The following is a 13,237-nucleotide window of genomic DNA, read 5'->3' as shown; positions in this document are numbered from 1 at the left end:
ACCAGCTATTGAGCTGCAGAGCTGGGATTCAAGCCTGACTATTTTGATTACAAAGCTCACCATTACTCCCCTTCTGCTGATGCTCAATTCAGCTACCTACCACCTTTTTCAATGATCCTGTAGAAACTGATGCCTCCCCTGACCCATTTCTCTCTAGTCCTGGAACCCTGCTTCGTTTTCATTCACAACGCACATCACCACCTCTGTTCACTGCTTTGTTCACCACCTTTTGTTCACTGCTTTGTCACCAATGCCTGTAAGAGTGGCTGGCACCTCGTAGGCACTCAGTGATTATTTGTTGAATGAGTGAATGGTGCTGTGAAAAGAACACTGACCTGAGTTTTAAGCCTGCTCTGCCTGGAATCCAATGTGTGGCCCTGGACGAGTCCAGTTCTGCTGGGTTCTCTGGCCCCCAGCGGCCATATCTATGAAGTCAGAGGGCAGGATAAAAGCATCTCTTTGTAACTTGTATGCTCTGTGACTTATACAGCTTGTCACCCAGAGCAAAGTCTGCTGTAAGGGAAATAAGATTGGAAATGTGACATGAATGGCAGAGAGCTTGAGGCAGAGGAAGAGATGGGGAAGGGACCCTTGAAACTCTTTGGAGTCTTCCCTCCTACCACCTCATACTGGGCTCTGCAAATTCTCAAGTGCAGAAGTGCAAGAAGCTTAGAGTAATTTGGTCCCTGACTTGCCAAGACAGAGCAACAACCACAAAGACACAGGATGAGGCCCAGGGCAACCCATAGGATGGTCCCTTATACCAAAAAACATCTGTCTATCAGTGAGATGATGAGATTAGTCTTTGCTCTTCTACTTGCCATCTTTTTTATTTCAGAGAGGTCTCATAAGATCTCTTGAACCCATTTCTCCTAAAATGGGAAAACTCATTTTTTTTCTTTCCTCTCTGAACCTCAGTTTTCTTGTCTGTAAAAAGCCAGACATGTGCTGAAATGCACTGAAACAGAACCTGTAAATCTACCTCATTCTTGGCACGTGTGATATTAGCCACACAGAAGCATACATCTCAGGATACAACCTGAATCTGTACAGAAATCCTCTCTAGGGCAGCCCAAATGGCTCAGCGGTTTAGCGCCACCTTCAGCCTGGGGTGTGATCCTGGAGACCCGGGATCGAGTCCTGTGTCGGCTCCCTGCATGGAGCCTGCTTCTCCCTCTGCCTGTGTCTCTGCCTCTCTCTCTCTCTCTCTCTCTATGTGTGTGTGTGTCTCTCATGAATAAATAAATAAAATATTTTTTAAAAAAGAAATCCTCTCTAATCACAGGGCATCCTCTTTACTCCATGCTGCTTGGGACCCCCAAAATGAAATTGTCCTGTTTCTAGATTATCACAAAACACACAAAAGTCACTTGGAAAAACATGGTATGGGGTGGGGGAAAGAGGCAGTTAAACTGGCCTCATAGGGATCCCTAGGTGGCGCAGCGATTTGGCGCCTGCCTTTGGCCCAGGGCGCGATCCTGGAGACCCGGGATCGAATCCCACATCGGGCTCCCGGTGCATGGAGCCTGCTTCTCCCTCTGCCTGTGTTTCTGCCTCTCTCTCTCTCTATGACTATCATAAATAAATAAAAAATTTAAAAAAAATAAAAAAAATAAACTGGCCTCATAGAGGCAGGCAATGTGGATGAGTGATAATAGAGATTTGTCCCATGATCTTAATTCTGGGGAGGTAATAGGGAGTAGAAGGGATTGAGGTTTACTAGAGAGCAGTGCCATGTCTAAAGCAAGCAGCCACTCCTCAGCTCCAGCCAATTGTTGCCATGTGATAATGTGATAATTCAGGCCTACACAGACATAAATTCCAATTTCTAAAGAGAAGCCAAAAAATCCATATTTTATGTGAAATAAATGTTGTCAAAATTCACATTTAAAAGAAGTGAAACAACAACTGTACCCTGTAGGCTGCCAGACTGTGATTTCTAAACTAAACTGTCAGACAGAATTAGCCACCGAATTAGCCAAATACTTCCCAGATAGTCTCTTGGCTGCTTTCTCAGGACTCAATGTATTTCCCATTTAGCTTCTTGTTCTACACACTTCTAGCAAACAATGAGCACTTAGTACCTACTATAGGCAAAGCGGATAGACATCATGGCAGGAGTGGGACACAAAATTAAAAACAAAACAAAAACAGGCACAAGACACAATCTCTCCACCCATACCCTACCCCACCCCACTCCCATAAGTGAAATCTGCAACATGCAAGGGTAGATTCTGACACTTGCTGGGTGATGATAGAGACAGTAAGTGCCTCAGGAGTTTGGACAGAGAGCTTTCCCTGTGGTGTCTGCGAGAGCTGCCCAGAGGAGAGAGCTCTCAAGGCAGGCTTAAAGGGTGGCTGGGGTTGGGATCAGCTGATGACACGCTCTGGCAGAGACAGAGGACTGCGGCTATTACGGAAGACCCCGGCTGGGTAGTTGTGGGAAATTGTTCTGGGGGGATCCAGGCTTCATCCTAAAGATCCCTCAGGAGGGAGCTGGTAGGTGGTAATGGGGCAAAGCTGATGGAAAGGGACCCCCTTATCCTGCCACATTCTCCAGGATGAAGAGGCTGGGCACTGGCTCTGGAGGCCCCTCTGGGCCTGACTCTTCACTTCTTGCGTTTCTATGCAAAATAGACAAGCAGGACAGACCTTCCCATGACAGCTTCTTGTGGGCTGTTTCCTCGGGGGTAGGGGAGATGCCTTCATGGTAATGATCTGGATCCTGAAACAATTCAGAGAGGCAGCAGGGCTCCGAAACAGGCAGTATTTCCTTTTTTTATGATGGTTTCATTTTACATTTTTATTGGCTCTCCACTGATTGCTCTTGGGCTCTCTGACGGGATGTGAGATGCGCTGACATTTATAGAAATCAATACATTAATAAATCACGAAGTTCATAATGTCTGATTTGCTTCTAAATGAGACAGAACTATTATCACCATAAAGTTGCACATAAAATATGCCCAATTGTGATGTATTGTATAGTCTAATCAAAGGCATTTGAGTGAATAACCTTTCCCCAAAAGAAGGAAACAATCAAAGCTGAATAACGTCATTAATAATTCAAGGTATGTCTGCCAAGGCTTCATTTATTAAGTGCACAGTTAAGAGGCTTCCGTGCCGAGTCCTGCAGATGACACCTTGCCATCTTCTCCCTGCCTCTGGGCAGGCAGACATCCGTTCTCCGATGAACTGGCTACAGTCCTTGCATTTGGCAGTACATGTTCCAGTGGAGGGCAATGTCCAATTCCCTTCTCCAGCTAAGAAATGGACCAAAACAATACACACTTTGACTGTCTGGATTATTAAGGGCAGAGGACATGGAGCCATGTAATAACTCTAGGGGAGAAGAGGCAGGAAATTTCTCAGTGATGATCAATTATTAGATCTGTTGACTTAACACTCCAGGCCCCATGTTTCTGGTGTCCACAACTCACAGATGCTCATCCCTGTTCCCTGGCAATCTGCAGACCAAGGTGCTCTTGCATCCAGAATCTTGTGTTTGCTTACGTCCACTGCAGCTAATACAGAATAATAATATTCCCTTTAGCCAGTTAATGTCCAACCTGAGCTCGCAATTGGATGCTTTTCTGACAGAGTAAGTCACAAAACAAACAGATCTTCCTATATTAAAGAGGAACACATTTAATTAACTAGATCCATCAGAAAAGGCATAATCATGGTCTAGAAAATATCTACAGACTTGATTATTGGATTCTGCCTTTGAGAATCACCCTCAACACTTAACATCATGGACATGACACACAATTGTATAGTTGTCTCCAAAAAAATAACATTTTTGAGCACCTACTATGTGCATAGATCACTTTACGTATCTTATCTCATTTAGACTCACAACTACAAGGTGGGTATGATTATAAAATTAGTCTAATAACGATATACCTCCTAGGGACAACCAGATGATTAGATCAATCCTAAAACTATTACCATGCTCTCTGAGCTCCCCAAGACAGGTACTTAATATGAAGATGCATTAATACTGAATTCCAGCAAAAGCTCACCCAGCCAATCTCCATTATTTCCCTGCTTGTGTTACTCTATATGATGTACTGAACTTTACTTTCACAATAACAACAATGAAAAGGTTTATTTGGTTGGATTACAGAGGCTAAACCTACTTTATGAATTTGGTTTTCAGGCCCTTAGCACACTAATTGGGATAATTAAACATACACTAGCTATTCTGACATAGCAGCAGTAATATGATGGAGCTGGCTCATACCCACAGGCTGCACGCTTCACTTCTCAAATCCACATCCAGTGACTTCACATTGATAGCCTGGTGGGAATATTTACACCAAAGATATTAGAAAATGATATCCATCAGGTTTTTCTACCATCCCCAAATGCCAATTGTTAAACATTTACCAGCCCACCAAAGCAAGTCCTCTGCTTGGAAACCCATCACCTGGCAAATTGCCGAGTTAGCTGGAAAGCAGTGAACTACTCTTCAAAAAGCAGGCTGAAAAAAAACAGGCTGAAAGATTGGCTTTTCACACCTTAGTCTGACCTTGATCCATTAAATTTCCATTGATGAGAAAATTCTGTGCCAATCTTGGAGAAGTCCTATTTATGTGGCAATTTTACTTTTCCTGTGAGTAATTTTTTTGACTTCTCTCAGCACCTTCATATTTCCAACTTAAAGCTAGCAATGCCCTTCTCCGTGGATACTTCTACTCCCTTCTCCCCTTCATTTACAGTGAAGTGACATGTTAGCCTCTCAGTCAAGAGGAGCAACAAAATCCCATTTATGCAATCCTCTTGCTTCCTACAGAAATATTCAAGACTCACTTATCCTGGGCAACGTGTCCCCCATCCCCAACACAGGGCAGCCAGCACTCATGAACTGGCCATCTCCATGTGCTGGAACTTCAGGGCAGTAGCCAGCTAAGACCAAAGAAGAGGTGGTAGGAGGTTTCCCACTGCCTCCCGAATGCCAGCTGGCTGTAGGATTTGGGCCTCGTGTGACTAATTGCTCCCTGGAGCTGTGGAGACTACTGGTGCCATCTAAGTAAATCATCCAGAATACTTTTTTCAGATAGAGTCCATTTAAACATCATCTAGAGATTTCCACCTGTGGCTGAGACACTATTTCACAGCCTGGCCAGGGGCTTAACTGGACTGCAATGTTGCCATGGAAGCAAAGGGACACAAGAGTCCCTAACGTATGTGACCTTGCTCCTTGTCCTGAGACATCATTTAGGGCTGCCAACCCTGGGATCTAAATGATTTGCTTCTTTCCTAGTAGTTTGTCTTTCCAGTCTTGTTGGAAAATGTGTGAATTTCATGCTGTCACACAACAGAGTTGTGATTTATGTCACGGTCTGTTTAATGACTTTGTGGACTTTTAATAATCACATTATATTTCTGACAGTTAATTTCTACTACCACCACTTTCCAAGGAACATCTGACACTCCCTTTCCACATACCACACCCAATATGCTGATCTGAAGGCCACATTCAAAAACACCCTTATTCTGAGAGAAAGGTCACAGAACTGAAATACACTATATATGGAAGAATTTTCAAGTCCATCTAATGGAAATAGCAGTACTCAAAGATTTTTTTATAGGACTCTTTTTTCCAGAAGATTTTCAGGACTGAAGTGTAAATGAATGAGAAATGTATAAATTCAATTTTGCTTAAAAGGGGCAGGAGGGCTTCAAGATTAAGAGAACAAACGCTTGGAGCAAAACATGATTTGAGTTTTATTGAAGCAAGAAGACTGAAAAAAATGTCCAGAACACTCAAAAAATCTTTATCAAAGCTCAGCTCAGCACTCCCGGGACTCATCGTTAAGTTTATAAAATTCAGAGCTGATGAGTTGTGTGTGCTGTGTGTGTCTGAGTGAGTTTATGACTAACCTCCAAGCCCTGGCTATAAGAATCTCAGCCTCCAGGATTATACTTCAAGACCAAATGAAACTCGTCCCTCTGTGCACCACCATACCCCAGCTCCTCACCCTTGGTTCCATACAGGTGCCACCGAGATCTTCACTCATTATAATGGGGTAAATTGTCAACCAAAAGATGGTGTTAAACTCATCCAGAATAAACCAATCAACCATGTTTAAGGAGAGAGAAAAGATCACATTTTCAAATGCCAGCATGCCATCTCTAATACAGTCTTTAATGTAACCAACATAGTTTAGGCACACTGAAAATGAACCATTGGAAGCACTAGAAATATGATTTCAAGAGGCAGCATGGCATTCAATTTTATGCACACTGTCACCTAAATTATTTGCAGCTCAAGTATGTCATGCTCTTTAAATTTCCCTCTGGGCTCAGTTTTCACAGTGTCCCACAGTTTCAATATGTCGTATTTTCATTATCATTTGGTTCAAAATGCTTTCTAGTTTCCATGAGATTTCTTCTTCCATACATGGGTTTCTTAGGAATTCAAACCATGTTGTTTGATTTCCAAACATTTGGAAATGTCTTTTTTTTTCTTCTTCCCTTGATTTCTTGTTTAATTCCACTGTGGGTAGAAAATGTTCTGAATAGGGGCACTGAGTGGCTCAGTGGTTGAATGTCTGCCTTTGGCTCAGGTCGTGATTCCAGGGTCGTGGGATCAAGTCCCAAATGAGGGTCCCCAAAGGGAACCTGCTTCTACCTCTGCTTATGTCTCTGCCTCTCTCCCTCTGGGTCTCTCATGAGTAAAGAAATAAAATCATAAATAAATAAACAAATAAAAAGAAAACATTCTGAATAATTTCAGTTCTTTAGACTTTGTTGAGATTGGCTTTATAACTCAAGAAGTGGTCAGTTTTGGTCAATGTTCTCTGAGTACTTGAGAATGTGTGAGCTCTGTGGCAGTTGAGTAAAGAGCTCCACTCCTATCAATGGAGATACATTGGTTAATTGCACTGCTTATATCCTCTTTACCCTAATCGATTTTTTTATCAGTTGCTAAGAAAGGAGTTTTGAAATCTCCAGTTATGACTGTGAATTTGCTATTTCTCCTTTTCTCTGTTAGTCTTTGCTTTGTATGTATTTGAAAATTATATTATTTGTGCATACTAATTTAGAATTGTTGTATTTTCTTAATGGATAGTGCCTTCATGATGCAAACTCCCTCTTTCTAGCAAAGGTTCTTGCCTGAAATTCTACTTAATCTGATGTTAACATAGCCACGCCTGCTTTGCTTGATGTGTGTTTGCATGTTGTATCACTTTCCGTCCTTTCACCTCTATCTTTTCTGTGTCTTCAGATTCACAAGCAGTACTGAGTTAGGGCTTGTTTTTTATCTGAAGTTTGTTGTCTTATATCAAAGGTTTCCTCTTTGTCGTTGTATTTCAGGTTTAACTGTGATGTTCTCAGTGTGCCTTCCTTTGTGTTTATCTGCTTGGGTTTATGCTTCTTGAATTTGTGGCTCAATCTCGTTCATCCAGTTTTTTAAATGATCAGTTGTTATCTCTTCAGATATTGCTTGGACATCATTTTTTATCTCCTCTTTTTTAGGAACTCCGGTGGCATATATGTTAGAACTTTTCTTCACATCCAATGTCTCTTTTATGGGCTTGTATTTTCCATGTTTCTCTCTATGTGTATATCAGTCTGTATATTTTTCTCTTGACCTATCACTGAATCACTAATTCTCTTTCCATCTGTGACTATCCTGCTGTTAAACTGATCTATTTAGTTGTTAATCCTGGATAGCATGTTTTTCAATTCTAGGACTTTTCATTTACTTTTATAGGTTCTGATTCTCTAGTGGAATCTCCATCTTTTTATTTTCTTGAGCATATTTCACCATCATTTTAAAGCTCACTCTTGATGAATCCAATATTTAGATCACCGATGAATCTATTTACTATATTTTGTCTTCTGTCGGTCCAGTCTCTTAATATGTCTGGCAAATTTTCAATGAGTGGTGAGCATTAGAATACAAAATGTGAACACTATCTGGCTGAGCCTTCAGCTCGTGCAAGGTAACTGAGCAGGAGCAGATGAACTTAATCCAAATGGGGACTGGGCTGTTTTGAGGCTGGATTTCGATCTTTGAAAGACCTGATCTATTTCTGATGTGCCCTTTCTCCTAGAACATTGTCCTCTCCGGGCCAAACTGAAAACCTGAATGTTCACCAGGAACCCCCTCCTAGAAGACTCTGATACCCCATTACACTGTGAGCCTGCCAAGAGCTCCATTTAGCTCTGCAACCTTGGGGTACAGTTCTTGCTTCGTTTCCCTTGACCTCTGTCCCTTGGGATAGCTCAGGCAATTAGGCTTATGTCTATGCATCCATCCCTCCTCTGAGACCCCTCGAGCCCTGAATGTCTTAGTAGAACTGATCCTATTTTTGTCTTCCCAGATTGGTGAAAGTTCTGCTTACGTTTTTGCTCTTAGCAGACCGTTTTTGCTCAGTTTCTCAAGCTCATTATCCATGCCACTTATAAATCAGCATACACTGCGAGATGAACAACAGCATCGACTGTCAAGCCACTTAATGAGTTTTTCTTCCCTCCAGAATCACGGCTTCTAAAGATGGGATACCTTGGTAGCTCTCCAGTGCCTTCAAACACATGTGTTGCTTTTTACCCCTGCTCCCCACCACCCCCAGGCTTCAGGTGTCTTTTTGTTGTTACTATGTTAATTTTTTTAAAAATTTTTAATTGATTCATTTTTTTAATCCTCCTTTTCAAATTGTTCTCAGTGAGAAGTCAGCTCTGCTGTAGGAGAGCTCACCATTCCTGGGCCTTTTGGCTTATGTATCATTGCATAGGCTATTCCCTTGTTCCCCTTTTCCTTGAAGATTCAAATAAATTATCACCTTCTCTTGAAGCCATCCCTGTCACCCCTTCCAATCCTATGCCTTCCAGGTGACATTCATCAAGAGCTTTTTCCTTCTTGGCTCCCAAGTGTCTTAGCCAGATCTACACTGCTTGCTACTTGGCATGATTTACCAAGGAAGAGTTCCAGACCAGCAACCCATAGCATCCTATGAATAGGAATATTATATTTGGCTCATGCTGTATGTTCCCAATGTTAAGCTCATTAATAACAGCTAAGAATCAAGATACAATCTTTTAATTGTAGCAGCTCCTGAGAAAAATCTAAAGATCTGGACTCCCTGAACCTAAATTCTACATAATAACAACTGGCTGTGTAAGAGCTGTTCCCCTTTAATGGGGCAATGACTCACCAGTTCTCAGTCCCTGCTAGTCTCTCTTGGTGTATACCTAGCACCTGACTCATCTAAATTCCATACTGACTACTGGTGGCATTTGAGTTTGTGATCTTGGTCTCTGTGTGCATCTCCCAGCCGGTCAGAGAGCTCCATATGAACTGACAGTACATCTTTTCACCTCTTTCCAAACCCATCCCTGGCATGGCAGTGATGGTCAATACATATTTATAGATATACCTCCACAAAAATGCTACCAAGGTGTTTTTAGGGCTATGAAACTATTCTGTGGGATGCTGTAGTGGTGAATATGAGACCATTATACACTTGTCAAAACCCATAGAATTATACCACACAATGAACTCTAATGTAAACTATGGATGTTAGCTAAAAATATTTTAATCTTGGTTCATCAGCTGAACAAATATATCATACCAGGGCTAAGGGGAAACCGTGAGGTGACAGGCATGGGAACTCTGTATTTTCTGCTCAACTTTTCTGTAAACCTAAAGCTGCTCTAAAATTTATCTATTAGAAAAAGTAAATGAATGTAAATGTGATTAATCAGATTGATAAAAGAAAGCAAGTAAATCTGGCAAAATAAGCTTCTCCCAGGGGATTCAGGTCAGGACACAAGACAGAAATATTTATGAGTGGATATCTAACAGTACCACCACCTTTAGGGACAGCAGAAAATAAACCACTGCTGTCTGAGAATGTGGGTGGGAAGTGATCAAAACACACTTAAAGTGAAGGCTGGGCTGTATGACACACTCTCTCCATCAGGAGTGATGGAAGGAAAAAAAACAAAGGAGTGATGGAAGGACAGGAGGAAGTTCAAATAATGGCCCACAAAGGAAAAACCAAGCTGACCCCTAAAGAGGCCCCAAAAGACCAGCAGGAGAGCAGCAAGTAAAGCCCCCCATTTCCTGTTTTCTGGGACCTGGACCCGCCCAGCTCCATCGTGCCATAGCAGATCTTCCAGGTCTGATGATTTGTCTTATGTTTTGTATTCAGCATACCAGGGGACTTCACCTGCATCCACTCTGCTCACCCGTCCTAATGTGCTAATCAGTTTTTTTCAACAGCCCACCCCCTACTTATCAAGCTTTAGAAGGGAAGAGAGAAGGAGAGAGAAGGGTTGTAGATTGTAAGCTCCAGGAGAGCAGGGAATAGAGTTGTTTCGTTCACTGAAATGCGCATAGTAGATACGTCTTTGATGATGGTTGACCGAGCAAATATAGAATCCTACAAAACGTGCAGATTCAAATGTCAAAGCGGCAGAGGGGGACAATGGGGCCTCTGTTGTGAAGGGTATCACATAAGACACTTTTCAATCAAATATGCGAGTACTTCCAAGGACCCATTCACATCCGTGCATCCTCTGCCCCATGCCATTCCATCTCTCTTCAGGTTGCATGGCTGCATGGCTGCGGGCATGCTCAGTGAGCCCCCTGCTGGGAGCCGTGGGCACTGCGAGGTGACCCATTGCTCTTGCCTGTTCGGACTGTGGGAAAAGAATAGGGAAAAGGTCAGCCCCAGCCCTGCTACAAGATCTCTTTGCATATGTCGAGCTGTATGGTGACCTGGACACCTTCAGAGTGCAATCTCCATGGAAAATAAAAGTATGTTTTGTTTTTTTGATGAATGGATTTGGTAAAATGTTTTCTTACTTTTTCCTAGACATCGCCTGGTGGTATTACCAGTATCAGAGAGGTAAAAAAGTTTAAACTAACTTGACTACTTTGGTCACATTACTTTCAAAAGAAGAGCTTCTTAATCAATTATATTTTGTAATTGTTCTACTCACTCACCAATTTTCTTTGCCCCTTGTTAGCAAACCCTACTAGAAACAGTCGGAAACATTCTTTAGAGACAAGTTATAGGAAAAGCTTTGCTCCCACTATGAAATTGTTATGGTTTTCTCTCATGGGCAACAAGACATATATAAAAGCTCAGAGCCAGTTTGTGGCTCAAGTTAGTCACTGCTTGGAACAAATGACCTGAATTTCTAAGTTCTCTTTTTCCCCATGGTCTTGACCTCCTAATCTACTCAACATTTTCTGGGGTGGTTTTTTCTTATTACTTTATCTCTTTTTATTTTATTATATTTATTTCATATAATCAGTTTTAAGTCCTTTGTGAAACAAAGTGGAATGTGTTTAAATAAATAGGGAGAGAAAAGTTGGTTGACTGGGTGGTAAGTGAGGTAGGAGAAAGGTAGGTAGGTGGGAGGTAAGCAGGCAGAAATCAGGACACAAAAACTCAAATGCCAATGGGGCCAGGAAGGTAGCATAAATGAGCTAAGTGAGCCACAGGTGAAGAAAGGGAGCAATAGAGGCATTGGCTGCTCAGAGGGAATAGCTACTGCTCAGCTCCTGTAAACTATTGCCTTGTGAGAATTTAAGATCAATGTTGTTAGATAATCCCATTTTCCAAGAGAAATTTTAAAAATTGACTTTGTCAACCTCTCATCTTTAAATATTGTCAGTTAATTCCAAAAACATAAAACCCACCACATTTTATACACCAAACAAGACCAATCTTTGGACTACATTCTATGTCGAAGGCCCCATTTTGTAACTTTGAAACTAGATGGATGATTATAAAATCCAACCCAGAGATGCCATGATGGAGAGACTATTTCCTAGTCCAGGGAGAAGGAGCTAGCAAAGGAGACACCTCACTAGGGAGGAGACCAAAGGCTTGGTCCTCCTCCTACAGCTCATAGTCTAGGGGTCTGACTTGAACTCTGGCACAGAGCCCTGCTCTTGTTACTTTGTAAGGTTGGTTACAAACCAATTTGTAGTCTGTGTTTGAGGGAAGCGGAAGCCAGTATAGGAGCACTGGAAGCCAGATCTATAAAAGAGACCCTGGACTAGCTGGATTCTAGGTCCTGTTCTGTCATAAACTGGCTGTGTGACTCAGGCAAAGCCATTTAGTGACAGAGCTTGGAAGAGATCTCCTTAACATGGGCTCCACATGTTTAAAATATCTAATATTCAGATAGAGAGGGTAATGGTCCCTCACTCCCCAACACATACAAGGTTGTAATGGGACAACAGGCATGGCAACATTTTACAGACTAAAAGTACTTTACCAACAGAAAGTATTCTAATTTATTCTTGTTATGTAGTTATCGCCATAGTATTACATTTCTACGTTAATTTTGATGACTATCACCCAAACTCAGTCTGACTTAGTAACTGGTTCACCATTACTTTTAATTTTTTAATAACAAAAGTAACAATAAGCAATATTTTCCCTTGCAGACTCTTAGCAGACCTCAAAAAGAAACTGTCAGGGAGGCTCCCCACCTATTAATTGTTGTCCTCTTCCTCCATCCAAGTAGCTGAGCGGCCCTGCTTCCTTTACTGGGACCACCTGGGCAGCACCCAGGGACTCCCTGGAGGTGGGTGGGAAGTGGGGTAGGTGCAACAGGAGGAATGTGAAAACCTCAGAAGCCCCTTCAGAAATCTCTTCAGAATGTCTTTACAGTGGCTGGAACCAGACAAAGGCTGGGAAGGGAGAGCAGGCATGAGGGAAGGGGATGCTGAGATGTGGGCCCTTCTAGAAAGTTGCCACATGTATAGACAGCTTAGTGTCTTCCATCCACAGGTCATGACACATGATGGTCACAATCAGCATAATTTTAGAAAGGACCAGACTAAAAGTGAGAACAGAGTACATCTCACATTAACAGGGGAAAGTGTTTAAGGAGATTTTTGCTTCAAAATATTTCATAAAATATTTGTTTATATGTTTGTGCATACTGGATTGTGATGTAAATTGTAGCTCTTCCTCTGAAACACAGTAAAACAAAAAAAAATTGGGAACCACTGGTTTAAGACATGCAAGCTATTTCCCAGCATCTCGAGCCCCAAAGACATGAATTTCCTTCAGTGACTGATGTTACCACAGCCTGACAATTAGAAGGTGATGAAAAGCAAAAGCAAAGCAAAGCAAAGCTTGGCAGTCAGCATCCCAATATTCAGATATTACTGAATCCGATATGGAAATTGATCCTGCTGCCCAGACAGCAAACAAACCATTTATTGATAAAGTTGATTTCTCCCTTAATGAAG

At 41.9% G+C, this 13,237-nt stretch overlaps 1 protein-coding gene across 5 annotated transcripts in view; it reads left to right on the top strand.

The window, feature by feature from the left end:
* Positions 1–13,237, top strand: part of KCNIP1 (potassium voltage-gated channel interacting protein 1) — a 339,679-nt gene that overhangs the window by 311,343 nt on the left and 15,099 nt on the right. The window contains exon 2 of one of the 5 annotated variants that reach the window (XM_038534780.1): positions 10,836–10,868. The exons of the other annotated variants lie outside the window; for them this stretch is intronic. Coding sequence (XP_038390708.1) covers positions 10,836–10,868 — 33 coding nt within the window. The remainder of the gene's footprint in view (positions 1–10,835; positions 10,869–13,237) is intronic. 5 annotated transcript variants of the gene reach the window in all.

The sequence above is a fragment of the Canis lupus genome, chromosome 4, assembly GCF_011100685.1.
Source record: "Canis lupus familiaris isolate Mischka breed German Shepherd chromosome 4, alternate assembly UU_Cfam_GSD_1.0, whole genome shotgun sequence".
In the NCBI taxonomy this organism is placed as follows: Eukaryota; Metazoa; Chordata; class Mammalia; order Carnivora; family Canidae; genus Canis; species Canis lupus.
This window is presented reverse-complemented; position numbering and strand designations above follow the sequence as displayed.